This window comes from Podarcis erhardii, assembly GCF_964252035.2.
Source record: "Podarcis erhardii genome assembly, chromosome: 1".
NCBI lineage: Eukaryota > Metazoa > Chordata > Lepidosauria > Squamata > Lacertidae > Podarcis > Podarcis erhardii.
Genome location: NC_138497.1, coordinates 16,305,379 through 16,323,309, shown reverse-complemented (window position 1 = coordinate 16,323,309; position 17,931 = coordinate 16,305,379). Strand labels below are relative to the sequence as shown.

The 17,931-nt window shown below is 41.2% G+C and overlaps 1 protein-coding gene across 2 annotated transcripts in view; it reads left to right on the top strand.

Moving 5' to 3' along the window:
* Positions 1 to 17,931, top strand: part of WDR20 (WD repeat domain 20) — a 58,358-nt gene that overhangs the window by 37,839 nt on the left and 2,588 nt on the right. For both annotated transcript variants that reach the window (XM_081861721.1, XM_081861722.1), the window contains exons 2-3: positions 4,100 to 4,282; positions 7,651 to 8,931. In XM_081861721.1, coding sequence (XP_081717847.1) covers positions 4,100 to 4,282; positions 7,651 to 8,931 — 1,464 coding nt within the window. The remainder of the gene's footprint in view (positions 1 to 4,099; positions 4,283 to 7,650; positions 8,932 to 17,931) is intronic.

Sequence of the window (17,931 nt, the reverse complement as noted above, 5' to 3'; positions counted from 1 at the left end):
AACAGCACTGAGTTATACCATAAAATTATATATCAGTGGGAAGATAATTTAATGAAGAATGTAGTGCAATAACTTTTATGAAGGATTATTTATTAAAACAGCAGCTATAAAGAAGAAATGTGAAACACACAGAAAAAATGAGATATAAAGGTTAAATTGCCGTGTCGGCACTTTGTGATAAATAAGTGGGTTTGGGGTTGCAGTTTGGGCACTCGGTCTCTAAAAGGTTCGCCATCACTGATATAGTGTAATTGGTATTGTTACCTTGAAAGCCACGTTTCCAGTCCACAGGAAAACAGAAAATTAGAGTTTACAATAAATCTGGGTGAAGTTTCCAGTAGTTAGAATGAAACCTCTGTGCACAAATTGGAGGGAAAGGCAAGTGCACATAAAATAAATATTGTTCCCAAGCCATTTGGAATTCAGTTTTCTCCTACAAAGGAGGTAGAAAATAAACTCATTTGCTTACCTTATGCTGCCTCACGGGAAAGCCTAAGGCTGCAATCCTAACAATACTAAGTACCATTGAATTCAATAGGACTTCTGAGTAGACATAGGTAGGCTTGTTCTGTTAATCACAGTTCTTTTAATATATTTGCCAACTGCTTGCTCCCAATATCAGAGCCTTTAAAGTCTACTTGTGATTAACTTCCTAATACATTATATTTAAGATCTTAGTTTAAATCACCAAAGGCAGCAAAGATTGCTATTGCTGCACCAGGTGTTGGGTCTTTGACCTCAAGACCACTCTCTCCCAACCACGGAGAGAGGTCAGCAGCCTCCCAGCTGTTCTTCTCACTCCTTAGGATTGTTCTCAGGATGTCCAAGTTAACACTGTGTAGATTAAGCATTTACCGTATTTTTCTCTCTATAACACTCACATTTTTTCTCCTAAAACGTAAGGGGAAATGTCTGTGCGTGTTATTGAGTGAATGTGTGGTTCCTGGAGCCGACTGGCCCGAGTACAGGGGCAAAAATCAGATCGTGCGGAGGAGGGAAGGCTGAAGAAAGGAGGTTGCTGCTTTCTGCCTCAGGGTCTTACTGCCCACCCTCTTCTGTTTCCGGTTGCTGTGTTTGCTCAAACTCAACAAAGAGCAGGGAAATCCCCTGCCCTCCTGGCAAGCAGAGGGGAAAGGAAAGGAACCCGTCCTTCCTTCTAATTCCTTCCTAGTCACACTGCGCGCAGGCTCCAGCCCACCCGGCTCAGGTTCCGTTGGCTAGGAGTGCAGCCAACAGCCACCACCTCCTCCTCTCCGTGCTCCGGTGCTGCTGCTACTGCATCCAGCATTATAGGGACTCGCAGGCAGCCGGAAAACATGGAGGTGGGGGGAGAGAGAGAGAGAGAGAGGGCTAGCTTGGGGGGGGGGACTTTTGCCTTCCTTTCCTCCCTCCCTTTAAACCCCTCTCCTGCATTGTTAGCCAGCTGCTTCTCCGCACACCCCTCTCGTGCTCCTTGTCCCTCCTGTGTTTCTCCTTCCCTCCCCACTTAAAACGTGGTTACAAAGCACAGATCCACATGGACCCTCAGGATCTTTGCATTGGGTCACCCCAAATTCACCATCAGATCACATAGCATGTCCATGGCTACAGCCTGCACCAAAAAAATCACGCACCCACTGTTGCCTGGGGCTGCAATGGTGTAAAAACGTGGTTACAAAGCACAGATCCACATGGATTCTCAGGATTTTTGCATTGGGCTACCCAAAACTCACCGTCAAATCACATGTCTGTGGCCACAGCATGAAGCACAAAAATAATACATCCACTGTTTCATTCAGAATTTTTTTTTCTTGTTTTCCTCCTATAAAAACTATGTGTGTTTTATGGTCAGGTGCGTGTTATCGAGCGAAAAATACGACAATTTACTTGTCAGCTGTATAATTTGTACTAAAAAGTATTAAGGACTTTATTGCCACAACTGTCTCTTAATAGCAGGGGTCATATGGAAAAATACACCTTCCACAATTCAGTTAGTTCCATTGTTGACCCTACTAGAATAATACATATTAGCATTGCTCTTGTAATCTTTAAGCATCTTCATGATGGACAATAAAGATGAAACTAGATGTTAGGCTTGACAAAGATTGCAGAAACCTTGTGTTGAATTACAGTGGTGCCCCGCAAGACGAACGCCTCGCAAGACGGAAAACCCGCTAGACGAAAAGGTTTTCCGTTTTGGAGGCGCTTCGCAAAGCGAATTTCCCTATGGGCTTGCTTCGCAAGACGAAAATGTCTTGCGAGTTCCTGCGGGGTTTCCCCCCCCCCTTTTCCTAAGCCCTAAGCCGCTTATCAGCTGATCCGCTGATAAGCTGCTTATCAGCTGATCCGCTAAAAGCCGCTAAACGGCTAATAGCGCTAATCCGCTAAGCTGTCAATGGGCTTGCTTCGCAAGACGAAAAAACCGCTAGACGAAGAGCCTCACGGAACGGATTAATTTCGTCTTGCGAGGCACCACTGTATTGCATCTCTCTCTAATTCTCAGGCACATTTACTTATGACATGTCACCATGCACTAGTTATTTAAAACATTTGTATCCCACTCTTCAGCCAAAAATGATTCCAGAATGACTTACAAGATCAATAAAAAACAAGACAGCCCCTGCTCTGGGGCTTATAATCTAAGGTATGATACAAAAGGAAAAAGGAATGTGAATGGAGGGTGCAAATGTTTTAAAAGTTGAGTGTTATAATGACCCAGCAATAATGGAAACAGTTTGGTGAGAGGAGCTGGTCTTTCAGCACAGCAGATTGTGTGGCCTTGCTTTCTATTTTCCCCTCTGCTACAGCCTGATAGAATAGCTGCTGCTATGGCATAGTTGAGAATCCAAAAGACAGCTAGTTCCTCTTAGCAGAGCCAATGGCTCTTCTCTTTTACTTTTCTTCTTCCCTCTGCTGCAGCCTCTGGGAATGTGAGCTTCTCTGCAGATTCATTCATGGCAGCCACTGGTGTGCATCATGTGCAAATTCATAATGTAATGGGTAAGAGAGACTCAATTTATGAGGAGAAGATGGAGAGCTTAACATGGAGCTGCTATTTTATTGTGCCAGTGCCACACTGGACATTAAGTCTTTTTCTACCATATGTTTTGGGTATTCCTACTGCATTGACTTGTGTCTGATACAGTGCTAAGTAACTGTCCCACCAGTGCAAGGGTTAATGCTTGTGCAGCAGGACTTTTCTCCCATCTTCTCACCCTAGGTGTTCCCTGCATCCTCCCCAAATGTACTCGTGAGGGTTGGGGGAATTCCCAGAACAGATTTAGGGGCACATGGTTCAGATCCTGTGGGGGCCTGGTACAAATTGGCCTAAACGGAAGATGCAGAATTATCCTTTCAACAAGCTGGTAAAATAGATTAGACTGATGGAGTGACCTATCTGGGGTACCTGATGAACCTCATAGCCTTCAAAACCAGAAGCGCAATGCCATTGCTCTACTCTTCTGTGATAATGGATAATGACTCTGATGACCAGAGATGAAGCAGCAGTGCATTTCATGTAGAGCGTGAAGCTTATTGGCACACCACATAATACAGTGGAGTTACAGATTCTTGGAACATTTTGCTTCAAACAAGGATGGCCACCTGCCAGCAGTTTCGTGTCACCCGTATCTTGTACTAAGGTGTTAATATACAGTAAAACCTTTGGTCCACTATGTTTACAGAGTAAGGAAACTTCTTGTTAAGGAACTGAGATATCCATACTCAGTTGCAACTTCTTTGAATTTTTGAATGTGCTGCCAATGTGCATGTTACTGTGTGATGCTTTCCATGAATGCATGTGCTGTCTGACTGGGAAGCCCAGGTGGTGCCAACTTTTGATAGACTGTGTCCATTTCTGAAGAGGTCAGTTCATGAGTGACTAGATATATTCTGGCCTCCTGATGACTCTCGACTATACAACTCTTGACTATACAAAAAAAATTGCTGTTTCTTTAGTACATGATTTCCAAATGGTCTACTTAAAGTTAGTTTTTAAACTCTCTGGGTTTTAATCCTGCATTGTTGCCACAGTTGCTACAAACATCAGACTTGTTCTATTGTAGAGCACACTAGAGTACCGTTATATTCATTGCTAATTTTATTTTCAATCTTTTTGCAGGCTGCTGACTTGAGTAAACCAATAGATAAAAGGATATACAAAGGAACACAACCAACGTGTCATGACTTCAATCATTTAACAGCCACGGCAGAAAGTGTTTCTCTACTAGTGGGCTTCTCTGCAGGCCAGGTGCAACTTATAGATCCTATTAAAAAAGAAACTAGCAAATTATTTAATGAGGAAGTAAGTGGATACCGTAATCTTGGTGCATGCAAACGTTTATTTTCTTTTATGAGCTCTCCATATGCATGTTTGTTTTTCCATTTGAAAATAGTCACCTTGGAGGGATACTAGGGGAAGCCTTTGAAAGTGGGAAAGCACATTTATATCACATTATGTGAGAGGGACGATCACAGTAATGCACTATGGAAGAGCTGATGGTTTTTCTCACACCCTCAATTTCTCACCATTTGCTTATTGTAAGAAGACTGGAGTACTGTATGGGATATAGCAGTACACTTAGACTGTGGGCAGCGTTACATCTGTATCATCTCCTAATCCAAGGGTGGCTAACCCTCAGGGTGAGGGATTGATCTGACTCCCAAAGGCCCAACAATTTTGCCTGTGGCAGCCAAAAAATAAAATAGACACAGTGCTGAAATGGGTAGACTCTACCATTCTATGATTGCATGAACTGTTATATGGAATGCTCTAGACCTATTTCAGTTAATATTAATGCTTAAAAGCTTGCATATTTGCAGAACATAAATTTATTAGTTCTTGGTTTACCTTTGAGCTTGGACAACTGTATCCGAAGAGCTCCTTCAGGCAAGTTGCACTCAGTGGTTTCTTAGTATTTTATCATGCAATGAAACTGGAACACATACATACCAGCCTTTGCAGTTTTGGACCTATGAAACTTTTTGGGACCATGAAAGTGATTTTTGGATTGCTTAGTAACTATTCTAGAGGGGTGGGTAATTCATAATGTAAGACAACTATGCCCAAACACCTCCCCCTGTTCTCCTTTTGCATACAAGGCAAGATCACAGAATTGTAGAGTTGGAAGGGACCACAAAGGTCATCTTGGCCAACTCTCTGCAACGCAGGAGTCTTTTGCCCAACATGGGACTTGAACCCATGACCCTCAGATTAAGAGTCTCGTGCTCTACTGACTTAGCTACCCCAGATCATCAGCTCTCCAAAGATGGATCAGCACAATTTGGACAAAATGTGCTGCAACTTGCTTTAGGTATAGTTTATCGTTCATTGCAGTGGTTTGTAAAGAAAATACAACGCTGTGAGAGCAGTTGTAAGTCACAAACCTTGTTCCACAATTTTGTACTGGCTTTAATGCCTTGTTACTGATGATGATAGATAATAATAATAAGAAAATGTGGTGCAACTTGAAAGAAGCTTTTTTTTTTTGTTTTAACTTGTTGAGGATTAGTATACCGCATGATGGTGCGATGTTTGGCTGCCAGATTTTTAAAGTAGAGAGATCTGTAATTTAATTTGAATACAAATTCTACTTTAAAGTGAGTCTCTAAAATCTGATGCTTAAAGGTCTTGCCTTCTATCCACTCATAAATATGCTCAGCAGTTTGCTATAGCAACTCAGGTAGTTGCAAACACATTCAAAACACATTTGCGCATTTCTAGCACCTGTGTCAGTAAAATCGTTAACTGGAAGTCTAACATTGATTATGACTCAGTCGAATTATTCTAGAAGGTGGATCCTTGAGTAACCCTGAATATAAACTGGATTGGGTTTGGGTTTTTTTGGTTCTGTTCTCATGAATGTCAGCCATACCTATAAAACCTTCTTTTGTTTCATTGGCTGAAAATGTTTCACTTTTCGGGGGTTCAGGAGGCATATTCCTGAAAGTGGTCACCTTAGTACTGAATATGGTGGACTTTGGGCCGGGCATGTTTTTTTCTTTGAAGTCTGCTGAGACAAGAGTAGTAAAGAACTCTGCATCTCACTATAAATTTGCTAGCTTGGATCCTGTGATAAGGTGACTTAAGGATGCTTACAGGAGAGTTTCTCATCTTCTCATGCTACCGCCCACTTGAGAAAAGACTCTGCAGAACAATGTGAGATGGGGGGTGGCATCTTCTGCGGGGAGGGGTAATTGCTGAAAATTGGACTTGGATCCCAGTATAAGCTTTAATGTAAGGGATTTCACAAAAGGAAAGTGTCCTGTTCTCTTCTTTATTATTAATATTACCATCTTTCTCTCCCCTGCCCTCACACCAGGGAAATGCAAACCTTCTTTGCTTGTACTGACTCCAGATTATCACGGATCCATTAGCCCCCATACCTCAACCCACCCTATTCAGCAGGTTCCTCTGAAGCCCAGAGGGGAAATCAGCATTTGCCAGCCTCCTTCCATGGACTCTTCTCTAGACCATCCCAGCCCTTTCTAGCTACATCCGCTCATTTAACCTATTGTGCATTGTACACAATTTGTCACGTTGATGTATATCCTATATTGAACAAGACAGGGCAAGAACTCTAGGATAGGGTTTTCACATTTCATAATTTGATGATTTTTTTTCTATAGTCTCCAGGGATTATTGAAATTATAGTATGTGTTTTCCCTCAGTGAGCAGCCTTTACATCACTACTAGTGAAAAAGTATGGTATCATAAATTTTAGTTAAATAAATAAGTTGTGTCCCAGTTGAAGACATACTACAGTATTCCAGAGAGGGAAGGATATTTAGTTTTATAGCTGGTTACAAAAAAACCCCCCTGGTATTACTGTTATTTGCTTCTTCCCTTTTTTGTTGTGATGCTTGAATGGCTTAGGTTGGCAGAATAATGATAAAATCCACAGAAGTGCCATTACTATCACTTAAAGATAATGAACCCACAAGCCAAATTGCATTGGTTGTTCATAGAAGCCCAGCACAGTTAATTGGAAGGTGGAATCCGCAACTGAAAATCTCTTCCATCTATCGTAACTAATTACCTTGAATGTCTAGACATCTTCTACACAAAAGCAATGCAGTATTTGTTAAGTGGCTCAAAGATTTTAACTTGCCCAGATACTAGATCTCTCCCCCCATTCCTAGGTCCAGACTGCCAAAGTGTTTTTTAAGTTGAGCATACTTTGCAATTGCCATTATTTTTGTTGAAGTAACTTCTGCTTCCTTCCTATTTTCACTTCAGTAAGGTAGAGCTATAATACCTAAAGTGGTCCCATTATTCCACTAAATTGCTTCTTCTCTTCTGGATCCTTAAAGCCAGGTTCCTTTTTCCAAGGACAAATTAAGTGGTTGTATTTTCAGCCCCCCCCCCAATCTATGTCAGATTCAGATTTGATGAGTAAGTTCTTCCCAGAATGTACACAGCCTGACTTTCTTTTTTTCATTGAACTGTGTTAAAGGAGGCTTGCCACAAATTATGCTGACCATTGTAATGTTACTCCAGATCTACATGGGGTAAGAAAAGCACACAGTAGCTTATTAGTCATAAGCTTGTTTTCTGCAAGTAGAATAACTTGGTGTATTAAATGCCGACTGGCAGAAAATTAAGTACCTTATTAAAAGAAAAATCAAAACTGAGATGACTCTGATGTGTACCTTCTTTCCTTTGTTTTCCAGAGACTAATAGACAAGTCCAGAGTAACTTGTGTAAAATGGGTTCCTGGTTCAGAAAGCCTCTTCTTAGTAGCGCATTCCAGTGGCAATATGTACTTGTATAATGTGGAACACAATTGTGGTACCACAGCCCCACACTATCAGCTACTCAAACAAGGAGAAAGTTTTGCAGTCCATACATGCAAGAGCAAATCTACACGAAACCCTTTGCTTAAATGGACAGTAGGCGAGGGGGCCCTGAACGAATTTGCTTTTTCCCCAGATGGGAAATTCTTGGCATGTGTAAGCCAAGATGGCTTTCTTCGTGTATTTAACTTTGATTCTGTGGAGTTGCACGGTACAATGAAAAGCTACTTTGGAGGGCTGCTGTGCGCATGTTGGAGCCCCGATGGCAAATACATCGTGACAGGCGGAGAAGATGACTTAGTGACTGTCTGGTCTTTTGTGGACTGCCGAGTGATAGCTAGAGGCCACGGGCACAAATCCTGGGTCAGCGTCGTGGCCTTTGATCCATATACCACTAGCATAGAAGAAAGCGACCCGATGGAATTCAGCGGCAGCGACGAGGACTTCCAAGACCTCCTTCATTTTGGAAGGGATCGAGCAAATAGCACGCAGTCTAGGCTATCTAAAAGGAACTCTACGGACAGTCGTCCAGTAAGTGTAACATATAGGTTTGGTTCAGTGGGCCAGGACACGCAGCTATGCTTATGGGACCTAACAGAAGACATTCTCTTCCCACACCAACCCCTCTCGAGAGCAAGGACACACACAAATGTCATGAATGCAACCAGCCCACCTGCAGGAAGCGGTGGAGCTAATCCAGGCAGCAATGGAAACAGCATCACAACACCTGGGAACTCTGTGCCCCCTCCTCTTCCACGGTCCAATAGCCTTCCACATTCTGCCGTCTCCAATTCTGGCAGTAAAAGCAGTGTCATGGACGGCGCCATTGCCTCTGGCGTTAGTAAGTTTGCAACCTTATCACTACATGATCGGAAGGAGAGGCACCATGAAAAAGACCACAAGCGAAACCATAGTATGGGACATATATCTAGTAAGAGCAGTGACAAACTGAACCTAGTTACTAAAACCAAAACGGACCCAGCAAAAACTTTGGGAACGCCCCTGTGTCCCAGAATGGAGGAAGTTCCTTTGTTAGAGCCTCTTATCTGTAAAAAGATAGCACACGAAAGACTGACTGTGTTAATTTTTCTTGAAGACTGTATAGTCACTGCTTGTCAGGAGGGATTTATTTGCACATGGGCAAGGCCTGGTAAAGTGGTAAGTTTTAACCCTTAATGCTGCATCAAAGAAGTAGAACTTGAATAGGTAGTTTTTCTCAAAACATAACTGAATGTTGAATATAAAATTTCTTTATGCTTAATGTAAAAAAGAAAAAGAAAAAAAGAAAAGATTATTTCCTCAGAGCCATACTTTTGGATACTGCATGCCATATTTCTGAACGATTTGAAGTGTCTGGCCCAGGTAAAGTTCTTTTGAAATACCGTTGCCTTCCAGCTGGAGAAGTGTTGTGTATCCAAAGTGTCCGTGATAGTTTTCCTATATTTTCAAAAGCTATTTTTGTATAACATGATTCAGACAAATCTAAAAAAAAAAATCAACTAGTGAGGGTAGAATTGTAAGGGCATTCAGGATATCGGATTGGTTGCAGCTTGGGTAAGCTGTAGCTTTGCATAACATGCATTCTGGGTAAATTGAAGTTGGAACACTTATTCTGACAGGAATCCATAAAGCAGGGTCTGTTCTCGCTTTTTTTTTCTTTCCAAAAGTTAGTCTCTTCCTCCTTCGGTGATCATCTCAAGAGCAGTTTTTAGTGTCGCCATTTAAAATTTGAATAAACTTGGTATTAAATATACGTTGTAATATCCTGATCTTTAATATCAATCTTCTCCAAATATGTAAGGTCACTTTTTTTAAAAAAAGGCTTCCTAGTGAATTGTATCCCTTACTCATTTCTACCCCCTAATCACTTTACAGAACGTTTGTGTTAAAGGTATTTTTAATTCATGCATTTTTCATTAAATCCACAGGCTTAAAATGTGGCACTAGTGATGTCTTATTTCATGTTAAGAAACTGAAATTATCTATTTAATATTTAGTACTTTCTACTGATAAAAATTATTTTGCCTTCAAATACTCATGGGCAATTTGCAGGCTATGGCCAAGCTCCAAGACTTTTGAGGTGGCTTTTGGGCATGCAATTTGGTTGACTTTGGTTTGCTCTTCTCAGAGGGGGCTCCCCAAAAGCAACCATTAAGGGTTGGGGGGATCCTTTAATTCAGAACCCAACACTGTGTGAGGGGTTAGAGCTGCAAGCAAAGACTTGGGAAGCCCAGTGTGTGCATTGGAATGCACACATGGGTTCTCCTGATCTCTGCCTATGATGGATAAACCAGCAAAAGACCCTAAATGGCAGCTGGTTATCTTCTGTAGATCTTCCTGAAGGTTCCTAAACTTGGTTCCTAAATCTTCCAAAACTTGGAAAGTGTTGTTGAGAGTTTCTGAAGTGCATCTGTTTTACAAAATTAACACTCTTCCAGTAGACATTAATGCCCATTTTGACTGTAAGGATTCACAGCTTCTCTAAAACATGTAATAATTGGATATTTTAAGTGAAATCTTATCAAACATGTCCTGGTATGTAATGTCACCTGTATGCCTTATCTTGGATAGACAATCTGGAAAAATACGGCATTGCTTTTTCTGCAGGGGGAATAGCAAATGGTAAGGATAAAGGACAAAACTGTCTATGTTCCCAAGTGCTAAAATCATGGAAATGTGTGTATTTCTGTGCCAGGGGCCAAACAGTTTTGAAGGTAATTTTGCAGATGTGCATTGCTGAGCTATCGTTGGTAGCTATCCAAGCCCTTCTAAAGTAACTTAACATTCACCCTTTGGCTACTTGCATTTCTATTAAGTAAAAATTCTGCAAAGAAGTTGTGTTTAATCGGTACAGGTCGTAACTTGCACGCAAATGACAATTTGATTTGGAGCACATTTCAAATATTTCAGAGATAAGTATGCAGTACCAAAAGCTAGGATTTCTATATTTGGCCAATGCGGAAATCTTTAATTAAAGGTAAGTTTCATGCTGATGTTGTTCACTAGGTCTTTGAAAACTAATATCACACACTGATGTAAATGCCATATTGTTTAGGATGTGTTTATTTAGAATGGGTTTCAAATTATTATTATGCTTTATTTTTGCAGTCGGTGAGCTCACTCAGCTGGCCTAAATTAGCAAGTTAGGTGATATGTTTACATGGCTCTGGCCAAGAAAGTCTTTGTTCCAGAAAGGTGTTAATAAGCACCATTTTCGTTCTATAGGAGAGCACTTACTAAACTTTATACTTATTTAATGAGTCTTCAGAAACACTCATGGTAACATATTTCTTTCCCTTGGGTTATACACTGCATATGTTAGTCTTGCCTATAGTTTAGTTCCGTAGCTTTTAAAGAGTTTAAAGCTGCTACCTTCCCGCGTTGACATTTCTCTCCCAGACTCCTCGAAAAGTACTTCCATTGCCCTTTTCCTCTGCTGAATTTGTTTCCCACCCACCCTTTGGCAGAGGATCTCAGTTGGAAAGAAGGGCCACAAACTTCCAGTTTGAGGAGCAAATGGGCCAGAAGACTCAACCAGTTGCGCAGTCTGAAACCTCACTGCTACTGAGCCAACCCTGTCTTTTTCCTTCCTCACCTGTCTGTCTGCCAGGCTGATGCAGTCAGGAAAGCAAATGTTATTTTCTTGAGAAGAACAGGGTTCGAATAGGCAGGGACGGGCAACCTGTGGTATTCGTATTGGGCTCCCTTCAGCCCCAGCCATCAAGGCTGATGGTTGAGGACGATGGGAGTTGTAGTCTGACCACACCTGGAAGGCCGCAGGCTAACCCATCCCTGGTACGGACAGTCCCTCCCTAGAATAAACAGTTTTGTCTGGCTGATACTTGGCTAGACTTGAGTCTCAGAGACCCATAGGGCAGAGGAAGCCAATGTCACTGGACAATATCTCCCCCCACCACCGCCATAGGGCACAGACAGACTCGCTGCCGGGTTGGAGCAAGAAGATCTACGCTACAAACATTATGACCTCCGTGTAGCATTCGCACCATGTCTTGAGCTTCCTTAACTTCCTTTCTCTTTTGAAATGCTACTTAAACACGAGTTCAGATCTAAAGTACCATGTTCAGCAGAAAACATGGGACAAGCCCATGTTGCATACCGCAGCAACATTTTAGAAGTGCACTAATTTGTGGGAGAAACTACCTACTCTACAGGAAACAAAACTTCTCAGTAATGACTTTGTAAAAATATATATATATATATATGCTGTACTACTGGGAAAGACAAAACTGCTTATCTATCTCTCAGCCATTTCCTTCCTGATTACATCGTATGGCAGAGATGGCAGGAAAGCTTTTGCATTTCTTTTGCAGTGCTACTGTCACACATGGAGGTGTTGCTTTCAGTAGCAGGCTAATCTGCAGCCCTCCAGGTGCTACTGGACTGCAGCTCCCATCAACCCACATGCAGCAGAGCCAAAGGCTGGGGGTGATGGGAGCTGCAGTCTAGCAAAACCTATAGGGCCAAAGCATTGTTATCCCTGATCTACAACCCCTTGTAATTTCAGGGGAACTTGCCACTACTTAACCGGAAAACTCATGGTAAAAAAGAGTAGACAACTGCAAATGAATACAGTAGTTGAGTGAAATGGCAGCATATACCCTGGCTGAGAAAATGTGTTACCACTTTGTACAACAAAATGCACATGAAATTTAGAATATTTATTTGAACTATATTGTACAGGGAAAAATCTAGAGTTAAATTATAGAACGTCCTTTAGTTTTCCAGTAAACAGGAACTATATAGTACAGCATCATGTTTAAATGAGTTCTATCATTGCTGTTTTAACAGACATTTTGTTTTACCATTTGGGCATGGGAAGACGTCACGTTTACTACTAAATCTTCATTGGCAAAGGGCATTTCATTTGTTAGAACTGAAGTATAAAGTGCTGTTGGGAAGTACTATCTTATTTTGTTTGATTTAATTTTAAATTCAGGGATGGTTAGGAATTGCTAAATCAGTTCTTGATTTTGAGGTTGCCATGATATAAAATGAAATATATTGAATCATAAACAAACGGGAGTTGGGATTCCTTGAAATATTGCCATGCAAAGTTCTCGGGATTGGTGTTGGCTTAGTACACCAGGTTAAGAAGCTGCCCAGTTGAGAGTGGGCCAGTTACTTCTGTGAAGCCAGGAAAGAGTAATTGCCTTATTATGTGGGTGTCCAGATTAGGAGGGAAAGATTCTTACTAAAGACTTTTCAGAAATGCTTGATCTTTTGGAACTCAGTTATGTACTTGAAAAGACTGTATATGTCTCCTCCTACCACGTTAAAGCTACTAAATTTGCATTTAGAATAACTGCTGGCCTGCTTGTGTTCTTAAAGAAAGAAAACCAGCTAATTTACTGTCACATAACTTGTGTAAAGTTTAAAAGCGAGACTTTTTTCCTGCATTTATGAAATCTGTATACATGAATTTGTTAAGATTGACACGTTAGGTGATACTGTACAAAATTGTAATGATATAGTGAAAAAAAATCAACAGTAAAATTCATATGTATTTTCTTTATAAACGTCCATCTAATTTCTTGACAACTTGAATAAATTTCATAAGAGCCTTTCTAACATAACAAATTGTTAAACTAAATTGACTGTTGCAATAATAATGAAGCTTTAATAAGTATTGTTATATTTATAATTTTAAAAAATCATGTTTGTTTCATACTGCTTATTTTTTAGCGTTTTATGTCACTGTTTCAGCTGAAGAACCCTACTAAATACTTGACATTACAGAATAATTTACTGGGGTTGTCCTCTGTATACTGACATTAAATAAAAAGTGTGACTGAACTGTAAAATGTAGATAACTGTCAATAGTGCTTCTCATGCCTGAAGTTCTAATATTGATCTGCCGCAGTTAAGACTTCTATGCAGGAAGAAGCATATTCCTGAACAAAAAATGGCCACCGTGAAACTGCTGCCTCTGTAACTGCCATTTTTATAAATGACCAATGTACAACCTCTTATTTCATACAGTTTTCAGATGTCAGCTTTGACTTACTTACTTATATTGATCTGTCATAATTCATGTCCATTTGAACTGTCATAGATACCATACTGGATTGTTATATGACTTAAATGAGAAAATATGCAGTGGGCGTGGTTAAAATTGGTGTTTCTAGTTTAAATAACAGGGAATTGTGGGAGAAGGTAAGATGATGATGTAAATCCATTAAACAACCAATGGAATGGAGAATTGATGCCTTTTGGATTCTACAGGAGCTCTTTTGTTTATCAACAATGCACGTTAACGTTTAAGGGCTTTAGGGGCTGCTCACCAGAATGAAGTGCATAAAAGGACAACCCAAGGCTAACTTTAAACACAGATTCGTGCAACTCTGAAGTGTTTGGGTAATGTAGGCTGCTGATACTGCAGGATGTTGCTGGCAAACTTTAATTCAAATTTGGTTAGACCACTTGGTTCTTTCTGTGTTCTCTCCAAAAGCAAGAGTTCTTAATTGTATCAGAAGCAGGCATGGTATTGTCACTAGAAGGTATCTTCCCCAGGCTGGCACGTTGAATATGGATTTAAAAATCCATCTCCCAACTTGGTTTCCAAAGCCATGCTTCCTACTACTGTTCGGTTACGTTACTTTCTAGTTACCCAATTCCTTTGATTCCTGTCCATTTGCCTCTGTGCACCAAAGCGGCTTTACATCTAGCAGTAACCCCCACCTCCCCAAGCTTTATGAAAACACAGAATGAAAAGGGGAGGGGGTGGAGCTGTCCTTGCTGAAGAGTTATATGACCACTACCTTCGGGTACAGAGTCTGTGTCACAGCAAGATCATATTCATTTGAAGCCCAGCGTCTAATCTGACTTTCAGCATATAGCTTTCCCCAGGAAAAGCATTTGAAGATTCTCTGCACTGGCTCCAGTTTAATTTTTGAATGGATCACCCCTAATTTTGGCCATTGGGCAACTTAGCTTCCAAACTTGATGAGAGAGACAAGCTCCTCAGTGGGTACGGCAGTTTCTGCTAAATTAGCAACCGTAACCATATCTTGGTGTGTGATCCTACTTGCAGAGAATATATACATTGAACATATGAAGGGTATTGCTCCTTGAAGTTTGCTATATTCAGGGTACCAGTATGGTACCCCCCAGATTTCATTTGATTCCTACCTCCATCAGCCCAAGCCAGCCTGGCTGATGGTTGGCGATGATGGAATAAGTAGCACAGCAACATCTGGAGGCACCATGTTAGGTACCCCTGGTAAAAGACCTTGTAGAAGTGACATGCAGTGCACTAGAGCACGGTGCCCCAATTACTGCCAAATGCTTTTTCGTGTCTCATTGATAGAAGCAGAGTATGTTGCAAAAGGGAAAGTGGATATATTTGAGAAGAAGTCTGGAAGAAGAACTTACATTACATCAATAAGATTATGCAGTCTTAATTTCTGTAAAGAGATTGAGTGGTGTCCAGTGAAGTCTTCCAACAGAAGTAATAGATGAATGGGAGGCAGGCAAATTTTGGCGATTCTGCCTCCCCCTGCACCCCCTAAATGCGTTTCATAGGGCTCCCCATTGTTAACCAGTCTTGAATGGAATAGCTTGTTTGTATTGCGCCTAAAGAGAGCAGCCTTTTTTGTTTGTCAGGTAGCTTTGGCTCTCACTGTCTCAATATTTGTTGCAGTGTGTTATGCAAGGTACTGGTTTCCTCCCTGAGTATTTGCATAGAAGCAATGTTGTTTCAACTTTGTCTGCTTGCCCAAGAAAAATACTTGAATCGTTCTAAGAACCTTTTCCTGTCTTGATGTGCCAAGCATTCGAAAAGAAAAGGTTTATATTGATCATAGTTGGATTTCTTTTTGATAGTTTCCTTGTACAACCTTTCTGATAGAGTCCATTTTCTTTAAAAGCAAACTAGGGAATGATCCTGTCTCCCTTCTGTGGATGGTAGATGAACCCTTTCAATCACTCCGATGTATGTGCAAACAAAAAGGAAAAAAATATAGAGAGCAGCTGGATTCCCTCCTTAGACTTAAGGATGGTACCTTAAGAGATTCAAGATGTATTATGCCCTACTTGTTATATTTGATAGAGAAATAGCTACCTTTTCATTCTATCGAGTAAATGATTACTTGAAAGGGATGCCTACATAATAACCATGGAAAGTTGGGCCAGTGAAAATTTATTGATCTGCATATAGTAAGTGTGAGACCTACAGAAAACCTGTCTTCAGTTATTCTACAATGTCTCTGCTAAGCTTCTTTTCTTTCCTACGTGTGACTGACATATGTATGTAATAGATTTTGTTGAAGCTGATCAATGTGCCCGGGGCGCGCCGTGCAGCGCGCCCCAGGCTTCGAGATGCAGGCTGCTATCCGCAAGCCTAGGGAGCCCGGCGGGAACTCTCGCGGGCTCCCAAGGCTTGCGGAGAGCTTCCTGAAGCCTGGAGAGCGAGAGGGGTCGGTGCGCACCGACCCTTCTCGCTCTCCAGGCTTCAGCGAAAGCCTGCATTCGCCCTATAGGACGCACACACATTTCCCCTTCATTTTTGGAGGGGAAAAAGTGCGTCCTATAGGGTGAAAAATACGGTACTTATGGCTAATGGATCTATTACTGGCAACTGGCTATAGGAGGAAAAATGAATCATTAAAGTTGGGCTTAGCAATGGCTGTTATTGTGTGTACTCCGCAAGCAAAAGTCCATAGCTCAGTTGCAAACTGGGCCTGCTCTAGATATGATGTTGCCTGATAGAGCATCAAATGCCCTCTTTCAAGGTACATAGCACCCAAGGCCAGCCAAGTTATTTTGGCACCTGAAGAAGAAAATCCTTCAAGCATTTCTTCCTGGCAGTAAAAAGAATAAGCCGCAATTTCCTGCTCTTTAATGATACTCAAAATCAGGTACTTGAGGTGGACGCTTCACTTTCTCTAATGATCGGGCCAGCCCTGGAGAGAGTTCATGGTGTTTGTATACAGAAGATTCTAGATTCACTGGCAAGCACTTGCAGTTAAAGGATTTTAACTGGATTTTAACAAGTAGAGCTGCTGTTAATCAGAATACTTGGACCAATGGACAATAGTCAGTCATATTTTGTAACTCCCCCCCATACTTAACCCACCTTATGCAGAGTTTAGAATATGATGGTCTCTCTTTTCGTTGATTTATTTTAAAAGGACACACTTCCGGCATTTATAGTTTCATAGATAGTTTTGAATGGGTACATGCCATAGAAGTTCTAAGAAGCCAGAATGCTGGATGAATAAGATTTTCATGCCTGGCAGAAGCAGAACATATTATGCAAATCCAGCAAATAGATGTAATTTCTTCATAAACATACAGGTCACAGAATTCAGCTTCTCTTGGTCCAGAGCTCTTGAGTCAGGCTAGCTGCTTGCAGCCAGCCAATTAGAACTTGCTCGTTCAGAGGCTGTATACTAGTGCTTAAAGAAATTGTTGGGAAAGTTACACACCTCTGACAATTTTTCAAGTCTATGCATGGGGGGGAGAGATCTATTTCCCCATCCAAACACACCTTTGCATTAGGGATATATGTTTGAGTACATTTACATATCCAAATATACATGTATTTGCTCTGCACTACGTTTTTTCAGTGGGATGCATGTGCAGTCACACCATAGGAGATCATGGGTCCAGCTGCCTTGGAAATGGGGACATGTTCCCCCTTCTCTCCTCCCCTGCCCCCCAGCAGTGACAGATGAGAAGAAATGGTGGCTGTGAAGAGCTATGGAAATGTGCAGAAATGAAAACTGGAGGCAAGAACCATGGAGACTTTGGCAGTGAAAAGTGATCCTCACCAATTCAGCTGAGAGCACCACTACCTACATCTGTCTACTAAGTCAAATTTTGTTGTCAAACTCTGATTATGAACACCTGGGTTAACAGTAAATCATTGATGTTGGATGATATTCATCATTTGGACCTGTGGCCTAACCAAGTAAAGCAATTTGTTTATTAATATTGACATGTATGAGAAACGTAAAGAATATAGTGACCATACAGATATCAGCCACAGAACAGACCATGTTTTTTAACTATGTTGGTTAAGGGTTGCCCATTAGCATTTACTTTGCCTATTGAATCCGATTTTGGGGCCGTCACTCCTATGACATGGCAAGTTTGTGCAGATGGTTTAGATCTGACTTCACATTTGTTTGCTACTTT